The sequence below is a fragment of the Selaginella moellendorffii genome, unplaced genomic scaffold, assembly GCF_000143415.4.
Source record: "Selaginella moellendorffii unplaced genomic scaffold, v1.0 SELMOscaffold_23, whole genome shotgun sequence".
Lineage (NCBI taxonomy): Eukaryota > Viridiplantae > Streptophyta > Lycopodiopsida > Selaginellales > Selaginellaceae > Selaginella > Selaginella moellendorffii.
The window spans coordinates 1,696,727-1,713,695 of NW_003314284.1; the positions used below are offsets into that span (position 1 = coordinate 1,696,727).

Genomic DNA, 16,969 nt, shown 5'->3' on the forward strand with positions numbered 1-16,969 from the left:
AAATAAATTTTAATATATCAAGGGAGGATGTTAAAAACTTATAGATTTATATTTATAAAGAGTGTAATTGAACCTTAAGTCCATTTATCTTAGGAAAAAAGAATTTGAAAAAAAATTAGGAATAAATTAAGAAGTGCTTAACACATTATTGTTAGTTTAGTAAATATTTTAAATTTACTAGGAATAGATACCAGAAAAAAGAATTTAACTATGACTAAGTTGCAAAAGCAATATTTATAACTTTCAATATTATTTTACACTCACTTTAATATGTATTATGATGTCATTTTTTAAATTTAAATATAAATTTAAATATTATTAAAAGAGTCTCATAAAAAATATTTTAAACATAATATAAAAAGTGCAAGGTCCTTGAGGAAAATTAATTTACAAAATATATTATTTTAATGCTTTAGTTATCATTACATAATGAAAATAAATAAGGGATGATATGAAATATTAGTGATGCTATATATATTTAAATTCCGCAAGCATATACTGATTACCAAACTCTTATTGACATATAAGAATGAGGAAGAAACAAAGCTAAGCTAGCTAAAAATCATAGAACCTTCCCTAGTGAAGAAATTATTTATGATAAAAAAAACATGGCTTACTTGATTAAATTAAATTGATTACGAAATTAGAGATTTTAAAATACATACAAAGTAAATTTTTATGAACAAACTCATCCTAATTAAAATCTTAGAATAATACTAATTAAAAATCACAAGTTTAAAGTAAAATTGAAATATAATGTTCTTGGCTTGAATTAGTTTTATTTTAATATTTATGTCTCAAATTACTGTTTAACTAATTTTGCTCATGAATAAGTATTTCTGAGACATTGGATAATCTTAAGAAGTGCAAAATTAGTTTATAGAAAATAAGTTCTCATACTTACAATATAAAAAAGAAACCAAACTTTCAATGTTTCATTGACATTAAGAATGATTGATAATGAGAATGATAGATGATTGTCTTTCCAAGTTCTTTTGGTTTTACTTTAGGTAGTTAGTCCAATCGACACTGCTGCTCTCTCCTCACCTTCCTCTCCATCTCCCTTTGGTGGCCAATACTCATCGTTCATAAGAACCTTTGCGCAAAAAGAGTTGAGATTTAGCAAGAAAGGCCTTCAACAAATGCAGCTAAAGCTTACTTTGACTTGCAATTGCAAGAACTTGACGTAGTTGATGGCCTTCTCCAACATGGTTACCAGATCGACCTGCTCTTCCACAAATCAGCCAATGCAAAAGAAGAGAAAAAGAGTTTCCAATGCTCTCCCAGTCTACCTTGGATCCATTTGGTATGAGCTCCTGCAGGATTTTAAGCCGGTCACTTATCCGTTCTCTTCGTTGCTGCAATAAAAACATCACACCAGTGTAAGTTTGACTCGATTTTTTCTTCCTTTTCTTTCTTACTCTGGCAGCAATGCTTTGTGGATCATTAGCACAACCTTGCTTTGCTCGCGGCTTAAGATTAGTGTTGAGCGCGGGTTCCCGCTTGTGAGAGTTACCTCTCTTGGAAGAAGCGCCAAACCTTGTCCTTTGCGCGGTGGAGCCTTTGTGACGCTTTGCATCCTGATCAAAACCAACAGAAAGAAAAGAGAGAAGTCAGCCACTTCTTCCGTCAGCCATGAGATCACCGCACACGCTTGCAAGAACCAAATTTGAGACGCTTACCCTGTTGTTCTCTTGGAGCGAGCATCTCCTTGACATCTCCTCCACGGTTTTAATGCCAGATTTCCTGGAGCTGCCTTGACCCGGCAAAAAAATGGACTGTAGCTGCTGCGCCTGTGACTGTCCTCCTCCTCCATCGCCCGTGTGATTCCTCCTCGCAGCCTGACCATTAATTCCGAAGTTTCCATTCGCACTCCAGCTGCCACCAAAAGCTCCTTGACACTGACTTGTAATCTGCTGCTCTTCCTGCTGTGGCTGCTTGAAATCTATAGCGCTCGATCCAAGGAGGAGCTCAAGGTTGCTCCTTGAATTGCCAGTAGTTACAGCGACGCCGTCGTGACAGTTGAAAGTCCCCCCGGGAGGATACGAAACATGCGAAGAAAAGCTGTTGAATTCCTGCTGATGCTGGTGCTGCCTTTCGAATAGCATCCCCTGGCTGCTCAAGCTGAGGTTGTGACTGTCGACGAACTGCGGTGGTGGTCTGAACACATTACTGCTGCTACCAAATGCCGCACCGTCCTGCTGCATGAAACAACCGTAGTCTGCTTGATGATGGCTTGAGAGCTTTGAAGGCCGGTTGTCCCAGCTCGGAAACCGTGCCTTGTGCTGCTCCTGATCCGAGGGAAAGGCAGCGGAAACTAGCGACGGGAGCGTCTCGATTCCATCGTCACGCAAGTCGGTGGCTTGTAGAAGATTGTGCCAGTTCTCTACTGCGCGCTCCCCTTCTGAAAATCCTTGGACTGCTGCTTCTGCTGCTGCCGGAGAGGATGATGGCGATGATGCCTTGCTCTGGACTTGCTCTAGGACATTCTCAACAATTCTCCCAGGAGAATTCGACTGCCATGTCCAGGAGGAGCTGCTCCCTCCACTCGAGCCAGCAGACGAATCGTTGACACTACACGAACCGCGAATTGGAGCCGTTTCAAGCTCCGTGCTGCAATCCTCCGCCGCCGCCGCTGCCGCCGCTTCGTGATCACTCGTCAAGCATGAGTCGCCAGTGCCACCACCTGGATCGCAATCACCCTTCGAGCTCCGGCAAGCCACTTCCTGCCTCCTCCTACAGCTCCTCCTCGTGAGATCGCCACCAAAGAACAAAGGCTCGCAGACTATTCCCATTGCACTAGTGTCCGGCCACTCCTCCAACCCATACTAGAGCTCAAGAAAGCTCTGCATGAAGCAAAATTCTCCCCTCCCGAGCAGCCCGAGCTGGGCGCCCGATCGCAGCGATGAGACCTCTACAAGTCGAGGGCCCCAGAAATCCAGTCGCAAAAATACAGTGTCTCCACAGGGAACCAAACCGACACGCGCCGCGGCACCACTTAAACAAGGACGAGATCTCCAGTGTCAGACGAACAAGTTATATAACTAGAACCGTGTGGATTCTTTCGGTTGCCCCTGGCCGGAGCTACGAAGCCTATAATGACAAGCTATGCCTAGCTGCTGCTGTTCAGATCAGGCCCCTCCCCCCTTCAATCCCAGCAAGCATGTACAGGCGCTGTATAAAATAGACCTCCGTGTAGCTGTCGAGCTCTTCTTTCCTCGCCCCCAGAGTCAGAGCAAGGAAGAAGCGCGCGAGCTGCGCAGAAAGCTCTCCCAAGTCAAACCATCCCTTAAATAACATTTCCCCGCGGATGATTTATCCAGCCCATCCTGCCAGCTTGCTCGCTCTAATTCTCTCCTTCTCTGGGATTCAAACGGTGAGAAGAGCAAGCTCAAACCTCATGCCCCACACTACCTATAAACAAACTTACTCTCGCTCACAAGTTTCAACGAGGAACTTTAAGGAAAGCCAAGCAGGAAAACGAAACAAAATGGATGCAGCAGGACAGACGAACCGCAGCATCTGTTATTACGCCTCGCTTGGCACAAGGCGGAGGAGAAGAAACACTAACACTCAACAGGCGAATAAAAAAGGGTGGCCAAAGAAGCGGAGGAGCTCTAAAAGGTCAAGAATCCGCTGTGATGTCACATGCCCAAGTCCTAAGGTGCTTGCTGCTCGCTACTGCGGGGACACTAATCTCACCTTAATCGCTCTCCATGTGTTGCATGTGCACAGGAGGCGTGCTTACAATTATTGCCGCGTCCTTCGTAATAAATGCGGCATGCACCCACCACCCTGGAAGCGCTTCACCACTGCTTTCAATCAACCCACGCAAGCAAAATCTCCAGCAGATACATTAATTCAACTTCACCCACCTGTGCCAGAATTATTTCCTTATTCTATTATCAAATTTGGATTTCAAAGTCCTTAAAAGTATAGAACCTATTTACCCTAGTATTCTAGCAATGGAAGCAAAGAGAGCCAAGCATGCACGATTGGATATGGTCTTTTTCCTGGTGTTGGAATATGGTCATCTGGAGCTTGAGGATCTCATTAGATTTGACGAGGTCACAGGCAAAAGGTTTTGTCGCCAACAGATGGTAAGGAAGCTAGTGGAATTAGATTGCATCGTCACAGCCTCGGATCTGCTCGACGAGAACTGCGATGGTGAAACGTTTGAATTGGTGTTGCTTGGATTGCAACCGAAATTACCACACGGAAGAAAAGATTATGTGAAGAGGGATCTACTTGGGCGAATGAAGGCCCTTGGGTACAAACGCAGTGTTAGGGTGTTCGAGAAAGCAATCCTTGAGTGGAGTTCATCACCCAAAGAGGCATATGATCTGTTTCTTGCAATGGCAGAGGAGTGTGAGGCTGGAGCAACGCCAGGTTGCTACAACGAAGTGCTTAATGTCAACGATGTCGGTTTTAGCAGAGCGATGGTGATTGTCAAAGAAGCGAAGCTCAAGAATGTCCCGGTTGATAGCCTGGATGTCGTCCCATGTATGCGGAGATTTCTTCAAGACAAGGCACAGGTCTCCGAGGCTGTCGCCTTGCTCATGGAATTTGGAGATCACACCGACGCAAAGACTGCAACTGTTATAGAGGCATTCATTGGACGCAGCGATTCAAAATATTTGTTTGAGGGTGTGGTGAATTCAAGCATTTGTGGTCGGGCTTTTCCCCATTGTTGTAGGAGTTTATTCAAACGTTCTTACTTATACGGTGACAATGTTCCTCCGGTTCTTCTACGTTCGTTTTTCCTCGTGGATGACCCTGACCGTGACACATGCGTTGGTGTTCTGAAGTGTCTTCAACATGCCTGTATGATCGGAGAAGCAAATAGGGTTTATCAAAAGTTTCCTCAATACTTTGCAAATAAACTACGTACTTAATACCTTTGATTCCAAAAATAGCTATGGAGTAAAAAGATGCAGAATCCTCTCTAGAGCTATAGCTGTGGTGGAGCCCTACAACAGGGATCGCACAACCAGCGGACGCATACAATTCTAGAGATTGATATGAGCTTCGATGTATTGCCTAGAAAGAATTTAGTAGACGTGATATAAGACTTGTAGTCTAGAAATATTTTCGCCTCTGTATTTTAAACTTAACAACCGAATAAAAACAAAACAGAACAATTTACTACTAGTGTTTTTTAGAAAGAATGTGAGGAGCAAGTTGTAAAAAGGAATTAAAACTGATCGTGCCTGCTAGAAAACCAGCATTCCACCAACAACGAAAGCGTGTTTACAATCTGGCCACCTTGTCATAATCCCCCGTATCCTATTCCGCTGCTGTTTGGCCTCCACCTTCTGCTGGAGCTTCTTCACCCTCTGCCGGTGGTGGCGGCGGTGCCGCAGCTGGCTCTGGAGGAGGTGCTGGCGGGGGCTCGGTATTCTGCTCTACCACCCTCCGGAAAATCGCCCCGACTTCCACCGCCACCTGTTCCTCTTCTTCGTGTCTCGTAATCACCCTTCTCAGCATGGTCCGGACTTCGTACACCACTTGCATCTCAACCGACTCGAAGTAGCGCAGGAAGTCGCAGAAGAATGTCGTCGAGCTTGCTGTCAGCTCTCTTGTAGTCTGCTCGACTATGTCCAGCACGTCCCTCACATAATCAGCGGAATCAGCTGTAGCAACTTCCGTCATGTAGGACTCCACGGACATAATGATTGTGTTGACCATGGCGCTAACAACATTCAATGCCCTCGACTCTTGGGAAATCGTGGCAGCCTCCACCTGCAAAGAATGCGTGAGCGAATGCATCTACAGTTTAAACATCCCAATTTGCATACCACACAGTGCAATGTATTTCGAGCGCAAACAATCTTCTCCAACTCCCTCTCCATGTTTTCCGCCAGCATTGGCATAAAATGGTTCTCAACCTGCAGGGCATTGCTACACTCCCGAGAGGAAATAAAATAAAAAGTCACCTCTCGTTCAACAGGGTCATAGAAGTAGTCCTCAGATTCAAGGTACGAAAGCACGGAGTCTGTCATCTTCTTCAAATACTCCCTTGCAAAGTTTTGAGTTTCAATCTGCAAGAGCACACGCATAAGCATCAAGCTTTAGTCGTCACATGGATTTGAAACTTACTAGCTCCTTCAGTTTCCGTTCTTCTTCAAGCCGTTTCTTTTCTTGCTCAACACGTCTCTTCTTTTCTTCAATCTTTCTCCATTCGGAGAACTCCATTCTCTGTGTCGCAACCAGTTCTGCCGCACGGATTTTCTCGAAATGATCCTGAAACACCCACGGCTCAAAGCTTTAAAATGCAAAAGGCAACGTGGTTATTAAAGCGCCAACCTGGTGCTTGTGCAACTCGGCAAGCTGCCGTTCTTCCGTTACTTCCATCCATGCCTGCTCGACGGTCCTGCCTACCAACACCTCAAGCATTGGCTCAACCTCCTCATCGAAATTAAAGAGGTCTCCTTCTTCGATCTGGAAATGGAACAAGCCATTCGAAAACAAACTGTTAAAAGGGATAAAAGCGAAGCTCACGCATTACCTGTGTCCCGATATCCGGACCCGGCTTCTGTGGAATAAAAAGCGGAGTGGCTGGTCTGTCCAAGAACGGATCAGTTTGAGTATCAATGTCATACTCTGGAATCCTGTCAACTAGCTCCTCCAGATAGACATCTGTCTGCGCATCACCACACCAGGTTCGTGATTGGCTCATAGCTTCCAGTTCTTAAGTTCTTGTGTTTTATGTTCTAGAAGAATAAAAAAGAAAAATCGAATGAGCTGTGTTCCACCGCTATTTAAACACTCACCTGGATGTCCATGTTTTTTCTTCCATCGATCGTAGGAGGTGTGGTACTGTAAGCAGGAACTTTTCTTTTCTTCTTGACGGCCTTCCTCTCTGGGGGAGGAGGCTCAGCTTTGAATCCAGTCTGAAGAAACAACGACCTTGAGGAAGAAATCTCGAGATGAGAGAAGATCCGCGTACCTTCATCTTACTGTAGGTCGGACCACGCACTACCCGCGGATCAAACATGAGATTGAGAGGAGGGCCGCCGCTCATCGCCACGGGCGGCGCCAATCCCCCAGCAGCCGCTGCCGCTGCGGCCGTGGCGGCTCTCGGCGATGGCGATCCCCGCGCCACGGCACTGCGGCTGGAATTCCGATCCACGCCCATCGCTCCTCCTCCTCTAGGGCAGGGCAAAATCGATCGTGCAATGGATGGGCACCATTTTAAACATACTACTTTCCCGGGCAAATAAGATTCGTTATCCTAGGGCAAAAAGGGCAAATGCTTTGCCCTAAACGAATTTCCTCCCCCTGATGAGGACTGTGGTGGGAGACGAGGCGCTCGACGGCGCCGTGGATTCAATCGTTGCGGCGGGCCGGGCAGTAGCTCTAGGGCTCTTGATCGGCAGGCTGGGCTCCGGCGGGAGGGATTTTGTGGTGGGATTGGTGCAGACGCCCGTCAAGGAAGATGGAGGCGATGCGGCAGTGCTTCTCTCGTCATCTGGCAATCAATCTCGGTCACGATCTGGAGCTGGATCCATGGCGCTCTCGATTGATGCTGAATGGGTAGCGGAGCATGCTAGACAGGTACCAATTTTACTTTTCCTTCGTTCATTCAGCTACCACATTTTCTCTGCAAGATCTCTAGAATGCTTTTAGGAGGATTAGGTGTGGTTGGATTGTATTGCCTTGCTCCAGACAGCGCCTTCAAGCAATCGACTGCTATTCTTTGTCAGGTAAGATTTCTCGAGCTCTTGCTATGGTTTTTATTTTTTTCCTCTCGGCAGGTCTCAAATGCTGTGGCCGCTGTCACTTCGATCTCTGCGCAGGAGCGCTTTGTTTTACAGATATCTACAAGCCCAAGAAGGTTGGAAATATTTTTCTACGCAACACCATCTTTATATGCTTTTTTTTGGATAGGCTGGCTTGTAAAGTATGCACAGTGGAGCCGAATGGAAGTTCTTCGCTAAAGCCTTGCGAGTGGAAGCTGGCAAAGATTTCGACAAATCTGCAGAGCTTGACGTGCACGTATTCGTTTGATGCAAGGTGCGTTTCTAGTCGTGTGAAGTCTAAACGCACTTTTTTTTCTTTTTTTCTTCATTTCTCTTTCTAGCATACCAGTTCGTTCCGCAGCTCAAGCTGACACATTCAAAAACAAATTGCTTTCATGGACAGCCTCGGAGATTAAAGTCATCCAATCTGCCGAGGTGCTCATCAATAACGAACTCGTAAGGCCTTAAACTTCTCTTCACGATCGACTTTGTTTTATCTCTTTGCTTCCCTGCTGCTAGCAAGAAGGAGAGAACTACTCGGGGGATGTCCAGCTTCTTCTTCCATTTAACAACAAAGAAGTTGTCGAAGGTCTCCTTCCTTTACTATTTCCTTGTGGCCAACTTATATGGCTTTTCTGTTGCAGGTGATAACCCGGCGATCGTAACAGGAAACGTAAACGTCAAAGGATCTGTCGATGCTCGAGCTTACGGATTTCCTCGCGAGCCTGCGTCTATGGCAATTGATGCTATCAAGGTACATGTTGATCGCGCTCTCGTGTTATATAAACTCGTCTCAACAGGAAGATATAATCGCCAGCCTACGCAATAGGATCGACATCCTTTGTGAAGAAGCAGAGCAACAATCGGCCGAGCAAGCGCCTCTATCACTTCTATCACATTGCGGGTCAGTAAGATCACTGTCTTCTCTTTTTCTTTCTTGAGAGAACCTGAGTTAAATCTCGCTTTATAAACAGCCAAGACAGAGCGGAGTTTATTCTTCCCAGGAGAGTTTTACTACCATGGAATGAACTTCTGATTTGCGACTATCTGCTACCCAGCGAGACTGACAAGGTAGAAAACAATGCTCGTTTCTTCCTCACTAATGCTCCTTTCTTTGCAGGAAATTAGAGAGCGATACACATACCTCTTTGGGCAGGAACTGCCTGGTGACATTCTCCAGTCTGAAAAGTTCTTCACTCTCACTCCAGCCGATTCCAAAACGTCGAAGATTTCTCCCAAAGGCGAGGCCAGGAGCAAGTTCTTTTCGCTGATAAGTGCATTGTTTGGGATTCTCATCCCAATCCTAGTTGCACTGGCTGTAGCCTTGTTCCGGAAATAAGAATGGTTTTGAGAGTTGTCTAACTGGTTTTAGTTTTAAAGGCAAGTTCTTTTTCTCGTGCCAATCTTTTGGCTGACTGAAAACGGATTCAAACCTTGTGCGCCACCATAGTTCTGTGATTCGGGGAGCTTTCCACTTGAGCCGGGAAGCTAAAGCCGCAGTCTTGAATGGCTTCTTCGATCTTAAACGTTCGATAGTCATCGAAGTAAGGCTCGGTTGCTTTAAACTGTGGACACGAAGACAGTTAGTAGTTTTGATGCGTCAAGATCATATCGCGTACCGCTGTGAAAGCAAATATGTTATTCACCATTCTTTGAAGCGATGCCGAGTATGGATTCATTTCCATTATCGACAATGCTCCTCCGATCCGCAAGACTCTGTTTGCTTCTTCGACGACCTGCAAATATCGGTAGGTCCAGCAAACTTTAGATCGACATGAACACAGTCTCTACCTGTTTAGTTGCGTTCCTTGGAAGTTCGTGGCAGACTAGGCAAATCGAGACAAGATCGAAGCTTTTGTCAGGAAGACCCGTGAATTCTCCCGCAGAATGAACGAACTGCAAAGGAAGCTTTCGATCCTACACAAGTACAAAGTTAAAACGGCAAAAGAGATCAACAAAAGCATACCGAGGCTTTTGAAGCTTCCCTGAGCTTGTAGTTTGCCACGGACACAAAATACGGTGACATGTCAACTCCCACGACTTGTGCTTGAGGAAACACCTATAAAAACCAGAAAGAAATAACAAATACGTATAGAAAGCCAAATAGAGAGCAAGCAAAAACCTTGTGGAGTCCAAACGTACTGAGCCCAGTCGCACAGCCAACATCCAGCACGTCTCCCGGTGAAACACGCAGCATTGGTAGCATCTTTTGGTGATAAGAATCACGCAGCTTTACATCCCCATCAGGATCGAGCTTTTTCCTCTGCAAAGTTAGCGCCTCCAAACCTCAGCTTTTCACGAACAAAGTGGAAAGAAAAGAACAGACGTTGCCTCTGGATCGAAGACATTGGCATGGACGGATTTGGCTGCGAGATCAACCTCCAAGGCAGCGTCCCATGACAAGTTCCCATTATCGTACGCGTGGAAAGGCTTCAAATAATACTGCCGAGTTGAAAACGAAGAAACAATCGTTAGACCATCACGAAAGAACAATGCAGGAAGTCGAAAGATCAAACAAATGGATAGAAGATATCAATGAAAGACAATGAAGAACCATGAGAGTTTTGAGACTGTACATACCTCTGGGTACTCTAAATTCACGTCCCGGACGGCCAGGAGCTCCGATTCCCAGTCATTCTCCCTGAGCCTGGCGAGCTCCGGCTCCCACGGGTAGCCAATCTTCTCGCCCCGCTCGACAATCATCCCCCGCGCCTTGCCCGCCGCGAGCTTGAAGAAGGGCTTGTACGAGAAGAGCGCATTGAGCGCCGCAGACGCCAGAGCCATGGGCGCCGCATGCGAATCGGTGGCAGCGCAGGACAAATCCCTCCCACATTTGATCCTGTCGAGCGCGCAGCGCGACGCCATCGCCATAGCTGGGAAGTACCTTATCCACACGTAAACCCTAAACCCTGAGCGGCAGTACCACTTTAAACTGCCGGTACCGCGCGGTGTACAGCCCTGCGTACCGCGCGGCATTCTTATCACGATTTGACCACGTGATAACGACTCACAACAGAGCGTGCTTTGTTAGACCGAGGACGACGACTCAAACAGTAGCCATACGCGTTTGTTTCTTCACGCATAAGAAAGAGGAGGGAAAGATAGAGAGGAAGAAGAGTCGAGAGCTCGGCCCCGCCCCTAGCCTAGAGAATTTGGAGCGTTATCGGTCAGCAAATCTCCCTGTCCGTGCTTGATCCTCCCAGCTCCGCGTGGGTTTCTCTTTCTTGCTTGCTTGATCGACCATTGTTTCGCCCGCGCGCTTTGTGGGCGATTCTATCTCCGCGCTCTCCGGCTGGAGATGGGGTCGGATGGCAAGGGCGAGAAGGACGACAAGAAAAAGGAGGAGAAGAAGCCACAGGTAGTGCGATCTTATGCCTCCTCTCTCTCCCTCTCGATCATTTGCATTTCCGGGAAGAATTCATACAGCGCGTCTCGAATCGAAAGGAGTTTTCTCTTCTTAAGCTTTTGATCTTCCTCGCACGCATCGATTCTTGTTCTTCTTGTTCTTCTTAGCGTGGCCTGGATCAATCGATTGCTCGCATTGACGCATTCAAACTTGGCTCTTTCCTTGCTCTGTTTTCTTCTCCCTGTTCATCCATCGTCATCGCCGCTCTTCCAGTAGTGCTAACGAAATCTTTCTTCCGCTTGGTAGACCACAGTGCTCAAGCTCCAGTTCCACTGCGACAATTGCGTGAAGCGAGTCAAGAAATCGGTGGCGACCCTCAAAGGTAATCGATCAACTTCTTGACATCCACATGATCGAACATTGGAACTCGTGTCTCTCGCAGGCGTGACTTCCATCACTGTGGATGAGAAATCCGGCAAGGTGACGGTCGTGGGCCACGTCGAGCCCAAGAAGGTGCTCAAGAGGGTCCAGAAGACGGGCAAGCACGTCGAGATGCTCGAGCCCAAGGAGAAGAAGGACGACAAGAGCAAGGACGAGAAATCGAAGAAGGACAAGGGCGACGATTCGTCGAGCAAGAAGAAGGACGAGGGAGGCTCCAAGAAGGACGACAAGAAAGACGGCGATGGCGGCAAATCGTCGGGCAAGAAAGACGAGCACCAGTTGATGATCACCAGGATCGCCCACAACGACTTCACCTACGTTTTCAGCGACGACAATCCCAACAACAATTGTAGCATTATGTGATCGTGGATCGTCTCGGATTCACTCCGATGGATCGATAGATCCAGTGATGGGCTTTCTTACGCCGGCTTTGGTCTAGGTGTGGTTTCATCTGTACAGGAGAGTTCTTCGTCTTGTTTGTTTTGATCGGATCGACCTTCTCTTTTTGACCATATATCAATCAATCAAAGGTATGGCATCGGTGGAATTCTTTCGCGCAAGTAGCTTTTCGCGCCCAGATCGATTCCAGTGCAATCGAGTAGAATTTCCCTCCAGGATTTTTCCATCCAGCCATCAACAAGATGGAGAAGATAGATGCCCCTCATCATTCCCACCATGGAGAGGAGAGCCTCGCGTGGCCGCCATTAAATCTGGAATCATCGAGTCGAGAACTTTGTAGCTCACAGCAATTCTTTCTCTCTCGCCACCATCGCCGCCACCTTCTTCGTGGGATTCCTTTCATTTCTCTTGATAAGACTTAGCGGATTCGCTCCGCCAGTTTGAAATACGGGATATGCAAAAGAGGATTCCATGGAAAAAGGTGGAAGTTGACAGGAACGAACAAGAACACGTTTAACATCTAGTAAATCTTAGCACTTGACTTGGTCCAGTCAAATGCCGGTCAACAAGGGGGGGTCTCTTTAGTTTCTCTTCCTGTTCCACCGGCGGCTCCCAAGTGGTAACGTTGTTCTTAAGTTTCCTCGCTGCCCTCAACACCTCGTTCTCTGTGATCTCCCCGCGGACAATCACCCTGTGCTCGGGCACATCAATCTCGACCATTTCCACTCCTAGAAAGACCAGGAATTCCATGAATTCAAGAGTAGGGTTTCATGATTCCGTATGTGTACCTCGCATTGTGGAGAGCAGCTTGTGCATCCTCCTCCTGCAAGCCGAGCAATCCAAGTTCACTCGCAGAGAGACTATCTGGCGCACGAAAAACTTGTAATCAATTGAGCAGCCATGAAAGAAACTCGCAACTTTGCAAAGAGAACCCACCTGAGACATTTTCGTGCCGCCAGAGAATGCATCATGAAACTTATCCTTGTATGGAACCAGACAATTCCCACATCGCAAAGTTGACGAGACTGAGACCAAATCAAAACCTGTGACACAGGCGCTTGACCGGACGCTACACGACTCGATCGAAAGAAAGACAAAAAGTCCAAACGACAAAGCAATAGAACCTTCCCTGCTCCAGAACTAGATCACAACTTCCATCCTTGATCGTCACGCCTGGCCACCAATTTCTACATTGCAAAGTTTGACTGGATCCTACCATTGAATTGACTCCTTGACCAGGAAGTCTGGGTTGCGTCGAGTGGACGAACATTTCGCGTGGACTCGGGTCAACAAAGTAAAAACTGACTTGAACGTACATTGAGCAAATCCACCACCTGGAGGAGCTTGGCGGCGACGCGCAAGCAGGCTTGGAGGCGGTCGGGGGTGCGCACCTTGAGGTACTTGTCCTGCTCGTGGCCCAGCTTATCGTTGAGCTCGCACCATACTTTGAGGAAGAAGGTGTGAAGGAGCACTTGGTCTGCGAGCTTGGAGACGTGGTAGCGCTTGCACTGCATGAGGCGGCCTATGTAGCGGAGCTGCTCGTCGCTGGGGGGTGGGATGAGGGCCAGGCGATCTTCATCATCTTCTTCCATTTCTCTCTCTTTCTCCCGGGAAAACCTTCCAAGGACGTCTCGTAGACTTGCGATCCCTCGATCTCTGAGAATGGATTGGTTTCCCTTCCAGCGCAAGGAAGATGAAGATGATGGGATCCATTTCTTCGTTTTCATTTCGTTTTGGTTAAGGGAGAGATTATTATCAGCTTAATATGTTGTCTTTTACTACAGGGCCTCTAAATGAGGAGACAGAACATTTGAAGCTTCGTTGCACGCTCCGATTGACCCGGTCGACACAGTTCTTGCCATTTTATAAAGTCTTTCAATGGGGGTCATTCTCTCCAGAGTTCCTGGATAACAAACTTGAGGGGAGTGTCCAATGGGATCGGACAAGAAGAAAAAGGATGGCGATAAGAAGAAGCCAGAGATCGAAGTGAAGCCAACAAAGGTATAGCAAATATAGTCGATTCTTAATTTTATATTTTTCTGCTGGATCAAGGTCATAGAGCTCAAGGTGGGACTTCACTGCAAAAAATGCGTGCAAAAGATCCTTTCAAGCCTCACCCAAATGCGAGGTTTCACTGTCCAAATTTTTCTTTCACTCGTGGTTCTAAGTCTAGAGCTCTTGGAAAACTTTTCTTTTGATCAGGTGTTTCGAGGATCGACACGGACCTGGAGAAGAACAAAGTGACCGTCACGGGAACAGTGGAGGAGAAAGAAATCGTCAAGAAAATCGGAAAGCTTGGAAAGATCGCAGAGCCTTGGAAGGAGAGCTCCAAGTCCAAGTCCGCCGCCGCCTCTGCTGCCGCCGCTGGGCTGAAGTTCATGATCAAGGAAGATCAGCCCGGGATCAAGTTTGTTGTTGTCAAGGACCAGCCCTCAAACTGTGCGCTCATGTAGAAATCCTACAAAAGCGACCAAGAATGTATGAACTTGAATAGGCCGCATAGGCCTACCTGTGAAAAAGATAGCCGATACTTCTACAGTACGTCAATGGCCACAGTGGCGTGGTTGATTCTTTCGTTTGGACGACTAGAGGAAAAAGGTGGCGAACTTTCCTCTAGAGAGAATGTAGACCTCAGAATGGCCTTCGAGTATTTTAATACATGATCCATGTTGCTAGTGGTCATTAACACAATGCAAGATCAAACATTTGTCGCTTGGAATCACTCACAAAGCATTCGCTTGATCTCGTGGGCTGTTTTGTTTTGATCTGGTGAAGATGGAGACGAGGACGATGCAGATGATCCACCCTTGACAGCGACACAAAGGCTTTCTCCTCTAGCTCACAGAAATTTCCCGATTTTGGCGGGTCTCGCCGGGGGACGGCTTCCTTGTAATAAATAGTTGAAAAGCCTTGGAGACAGCAAGCAATTTCGAGCCATTTGTCCAAGCTTCGATCACCTCGTTCCAACCGGACACGAGATCTAAACGTCTCGATCGATCCGTGACAAAAATTCTCCAGTCCCCTAGGAACACACTCCACTCCAATCAATCGCCTCAACCACCAGAGGAAAGTGTGCGTGATTGACACAATGAGCCAGTGCTCCCTGCCCGACTCACAGTGCCCAGAGGAGCCGCGAATTTCATAAGAGTTTCTCAAAAGGAGAAGACCTGAGATCTCTTCTACAGTTGTTCATGGGGCACTTGGCAAGGAGCACTTGGTGACGGGACATTAAACTCCAAAATCTCTAGAAAAATAGCAAACAATGCGTGTGGGTTGTTCTATAGTGGAGTTTTCTATCCATTTGACTGATGGATTTGACAATATTTTTTGGCCAAGAAGATCATAGAATCAGATCTCAGCCAGCCAGCCTTGCACTTGGGGTGGTGCTGTTGCTTGTCAACAAGACCGCCACCACCATCCCAACATGCAATCAGTGTGTGTGCATATAAACTATCGTCTGTGGTCTTTATAGAAAAAGGTGGCAGCCACGATGGAGGGATGCCTTGTCCCACGAATTATATGAATGCATGATATGAGAGGCAACAACTTTTGTGGGACAAAGTAAACCGCCGATTAAATCGATCACAGTCGATAACATGAACACCACCCACAGGAAAAGCAAATGCCTCCACTTTGAATCTTCTTTTCACCCTTGAGATCATGTGTTGCTTGGCATTGGAGCTCTGATCGATCACTTTACTTCCATGAAAGTTCCACCTGGCGTTCATCACAAGGATTGACCATGCTCCCAAATAATTTACAAGGAAGAAATCAAAAGAACAGTGTAACACTTCCATTGGGATTCCTTTCCCGCCAGCTTTTTGAGAAGACAACGTTTCAGTGGTGGGACGTACGGGCGCTGACACGACGTACGCTAGAGGGCTTAGTACGGGTTCGATCCCCCATCTCCAGCCTCTTGATTTGATTCGCTCTTTCCACGCACATGCTATCTACAAAAACAATAGCGTGATTCCCTGACGTCGTATTTAGGCTGTAACCGGGAAAGAAACTAGAATCTTTCTATTCATCAACGGCTATAGGATAAGCCCAGCGATCGCGGGTTCGAATCCCTGCCCCAAAACACTGGGCGCCGAGGAGGACGATGGAACCACGCTGCTGCTGCTCATGAAAATCTCTAGAGCCCGCCGGAGCCACTCCTGCTGCTGCTGGCTCGCGCCCAGATCGATGAATCCCTCGTCCGAGAAATCGGCGGTGCAAGCAGCCGACCAATCGCTGCTCCAGCCGCGGACGAGATCTTCCTCCTCCACCACCGCCGGCTGCTGCTGCTCGAATTTGGGCTCCAGCCCCAGCTCGTCGTCAGACGCCTCGAGCAAGTAGCCGAGCTGGGAGGCCGTCGAATCGTCCCGGGAATCCACGCTGCTGGCGCTGGCGCTGTCTGAGGAGCACGCAATCTCCTCCTCGAGGCTCTTCATGACATTGGACACGAGTCCCTGCTGGGCCTCCCGGAGGGAATGCTCGGCCTCCTCCAGGATAGAGGACAAATCCTGGCCATCATCGTCACACTCGCCGGCAGCGCGGTCGCAGAATCTCTTGGAGGAGGAGGAAGAACAGGGGGGATTCCCGGATTGGACCTCTAGTTCCTCCAGCTCTTCCTCTTCTTCCTCGGCCCTGTCGCGTTTTCTGCCGTTGCGAGGGCAACTGCTACTGCTGCTGCTGGAATCTTGCTCCATGGCGAGCACAAATCCGAGAAATTGGCGCACAGAGAACCGCCCACAACCGATCAATCGATGAAATGGAGCGAAGAACACACACAGAAGAGAGAAAGATCTCTCAAAGCTTTGGAACTTTTTGGGATGAATGGATGGATGCCCCCACAAGAGGCAAAGCGCTTATATATCACACGTAAAAGTTCCAATGTAAACACCATCCACTAAACTTGGCAGAGGTTTATATATGCATAGAGACAGTGTGGCCCCCTTTACCGGACCTGTTTTTGCGGCCCCACTCCATTAAACTGGTCCCCCGGTTGGTGGGCTGACCTGGCGGTGGCGGGCGACCGGCTATGCCCGGTCGGGGCGAC

At 47.6% G+C, this 16,969-nt stretch overlaps 7 protein-coding genes across 7 annotated transcripts; 3 read left to right on the top strand and 4 right to left on the bottom strand.

The window, feature by feature from the left end:
* Positions 1-908: 908 nt before the first annotated feature.
* On the bottom strand, positions 909-3,192 carry LOC9657069 (transcription factor bHLH85). Its single transcript, XM_024678917.1, has 5 exons — positions 1,683-3,192; positions 1,422-1,580; positions 1,293-1,358; positions 1,160-1,225; positions 909-1,096 (listed from the first exon to the last, which is right to left on the bottom strand). The coding sequence occupies exons 1-5, from the start codon at positions 2,793-2,795 to the stop codon at positions 1,007-1,009; spliced, it is 1,494 nt and encodes a 497-aa protein (XP_024534685.1). The 5' UTR covers positions 2,796-3,192; the 3' UTR covers positions 909-1,006.
* A 1,896-nt stretch (positions 3,193-5,088) lies between these two features.
* Positions 5,089-7,138, bottom strand: LOC9655998 (flagellar radial spoke protein 3). The gene is made up of 8 exons (XM_024678726.1): positions 6,950-7,138; positions 6,774-6,893; positions 6,509-6,643; positions 6,307-6,441; positions 6,100-6,243; positions 5,937-6,041; positions 5,799-5,888; positions 5,089-5,742 (listed from the first exon to the last, which is right to left on the bottom strand). Exons 1-8 carry the CDS (start codon positions 7,136-7,138, stop codon positions 5,287-5,289), a joined length of 1,374 nt encoding a protein of 457 aa, XP_024534494.1. The 3' UTR covers positions 5,089-5,286.
* A 129-nt stretch (positions 7,139-7,267) lies between these two features.
* LOC9657071 (protein odr-4 homolog) lies at positions 7,268-9,101 on the top strand. The gene is made up of 10 exons (XM_002973896.2): positions 7,268-7,557; positions 7,611-7,706; positions 7,758-7,837; positions 7,891-8,016; positions 8,084-8,198; positions 8,262-8,331; positions 8,387-8,496; positions 8,543-8,646; positions 8,717-8,813; positions 8,863-9,101. The coding sequence occupies exons 1-10, from the start codon at positions 7,285-7,287 to the stop codon at positions 9,079-9,081; spliced, it is 1,290 nt and encodes a 429-aa protein (XP_002973942.2). The 5' UTR covers positions 7,268-7,284; the 3' UTR covers positions 9,082-9,101.
* LOC9655999 lies at positions 9,097-10,625 on the bottom strand. Its single transcript, XM_024678996.1, has 7 exons — positions 10,323-10,625; positions 10,074-10,184; positions 9,865-10,005; positions 9,709-9,801; positions 9,534-9,659; positions 9,362-9,478; positions 9,097-9,307 (listed from the first exon to the last, which is right to left on the bottom strand). The coding sequence occupies exons 1-7, from the start codon at positions 10,611-10,613 to the stop codon at positions 9,170-9,172; spliced, it is 1,017 nt and encodes a 338-aa protein (XP_024534764.1). The 5' UTR covers positions 10,614-10,625; the 3' UTR covers positions 9,097-9,169.
* A 200-nt stretch (positions 10,626-10,825) lies between these two features.
* LOC9657072 (heavy metal-associated isoprenylated plant protein 3) lies at positions 10,826-12,076 on the top strand. Its single transcript, XM_002973897.2, has 3 exons — positions 10,826-11,100; positions 11,395-11,470; positions 11,531-12,076. Exons 1-3 carry the CDS (start codon positions 11,041-11,043, stop codon positions 11,890-11,892), a joined length of 498 nt encoding a protein of 165 aa, XP_002973943.2. The 5' UTR covers positions 10,826-11,040; the 3' UTR covers positions 11,893-12,076.
* Positions 12,077-12,416: 340 nt separating this feature from the next.
* Positions 12,417-12,914, bottom strand: LOC9656000 (heavy metal-associated isoprenylated plant protein 20). Its single transcript, XM_024678944.1, has 3 exons — positions 12,865-12,914; positions 12,717-12,792; positions 12,417-12,656 (listed from the first exon to the last, which is right to left on the bottom strand). Exons 1-3 carry the CDS (start codon positions 12,871-12,873, stop codon positions 12,442-12,444), a joined length of 300 nt encoding a protein of 99 aa, XP_024534712.1. The 5' UTR covers positions 12,874-12,914; the 3' UTR covers positions 12,417-12,441.
* Positions 12,915-13,836: 922 nt separating this feature from the next.
* Positions 13,837-14,462, top strand: LOC9657073 (heavy metal-associated isoprenylated plant protein 35). The gene is made up of 3 exons (XM_002973898.2): positions 13,837-13,929; positions 13,981-14,056; positions 14,131-14,462. Exons 1-3 carry the CDS (start codon positions 13,861-13,863, stop codon positions 14,379-14,381), a joined length of 396 nt encoding a protein of 131 aa, XP_002973944.1. The 5' UTR covers positions 13,837-13,860; the 3' UTR covers positions 14,382-14,462.
* Positions 14,463-16,969: the final 2,507 nt, after the last annotated feature.

Excerpts from the sequence above, each read along its gene's own strand:
- LOC9656000 (XM_024678944.1), bottom strand. Across the intron at positions 12,657-12,716 it reads GCTGCTCTCCACAATGCGAG|GAGTGGAAATGGTCGAGATT; the intron begins GTACACATACGG and ends TGGTCTTTCTAG.
- LOC9655999 (XM_024678996.1), bottom strand. The coding sequence starts at position 10,613 with ATGGCGATGGCGTCGCGCTGCGCGCTCGACAGGATCAAATGTGGGAGG. Across the intron at positions 10,006-10,073 it reads CCAATGTCTTCGATCCAGAG|AGGAAAAAGCTCGATCCTGA; the intron begins GCAACGTCTGTT and ends CTAACTTTGCAG. Across the intron at positions 9,308-9,361 it reads ACATATTTGCTTTCACAGCG|TTTAAAGCAACCGAGCCTTA; the intron begins GTACGCGATATG and ends TCGTGTCCACAG.
- LOC9657072 (XM_002973897.2), top strand. The coding sequence starts at position 11,041 with ATGGGGTCGGATGGCAAGGGCGAGAAGGACGACAAGAAAAAGGAGGAG. Across the intron at positions 11,101-11,394 it reads AGGAGGAGAAGAAGCCACAG|ACCACAGTGCTCAAGCTCCA; the intron begins GTAGTGCGATCT and ends TCCGCTTGGTAG. Across the intron at positions 11,471-11,530 it reads ATCGGTGGCGACCCTCAAAG|GCGTGACTTCCATCACTGTG; the intron begins GTAATCGATCAA and ends TGTCTCTCGCAG.
- LOC9657073 (XM_002973898.2), top strand. The coding sequence starts at position 13,861 with ATGGGATCGGACAAGAAGAAAAAGGATGGCGATAAGAAGAAGCCAGAG. Across the intron at positions 13,930-13,980 it reads TCGAAGTGAAGCCAACAAAG|GTCATAGAGCTCAAGGTGGG; the intron begins GTATAGCAAATA and ends TGCTGGATCAAG. Across the intron at positions 14,057-14,130 it reads AAGCCTCACCCAAATGCGAG|GTGTTTCGAGGATCGACACG; the intron begins GTTTCACTGTCC and ends TCTTTTGATCAG.
- LOC9657069 (XM_024678917.1), bottom strand. The coding sequence starts at position 2,795 with ATGGGAATAGTCTGCGAGCCTTTGTTCTTTGGTGGCGATCTCACGAGG. Across the intron at positions 1,581-1,682 it reads CGCTCCAAGAGAACAACAGG|GATGCAAAGCGTCACAAAGG; the intron begins GTAAGCGTCTCA and ends GGTTTTGATCAG. Across the intron at positions 1,097-1,159 it reads TCTTGCAATTGCAAGTCAAA|GTTCTTATGAACGATGAGTA; the intron begins GTAAGCTTTAGC and ends TTTTGCGCAAAG.
- LOC9655998 (XM_024678726.1), bottom strand. The coding sequence starts at position 7,138 with ATGGGCGTGGATCGGAATTCCAGCCGCAGTGCCGTGGCGCGGGGATCG. Across the intron at positions 6,894-6,949 it reads CGACCTACAGTAAGATGAAG|ACTGGATTCAAAGCTGAGCC; the intron begins GTACGCGGATCT and ends TTGTTTCTTCAG. Across the intron at positions 6,442-6,508 it reads GTCCGGATATCGGGACACAG|ATCGAAGAAGGAGACCTCTT; the intron begins GTAATGCGTGAG and ends TTCCATTTCCAG.
- LOC9657071 (XM_002973896.2), top strand. The coding sequence starts at position 7,285 with ATGAGGACTGTGGTGGGAGACGAGGCGCTCGACGGCGCCGTGGATTCA. Across the intron at positions 7,707-7,757 it reads CGACTGCTATTCTTTGTCAG|GTCTCAAATGCTGTGGCCGC; the intron begins GTAAGATTTCTC and ends TCCTCTCGGCAG. Across the intron at positions 8,017-8,083 it reads ACGTATTCGTTTGATGCAAG|CATACCAGTTCGTTCCGCAG; the intron begins GTGCGTTTCTAG and ends TTCTCTTTCTAG.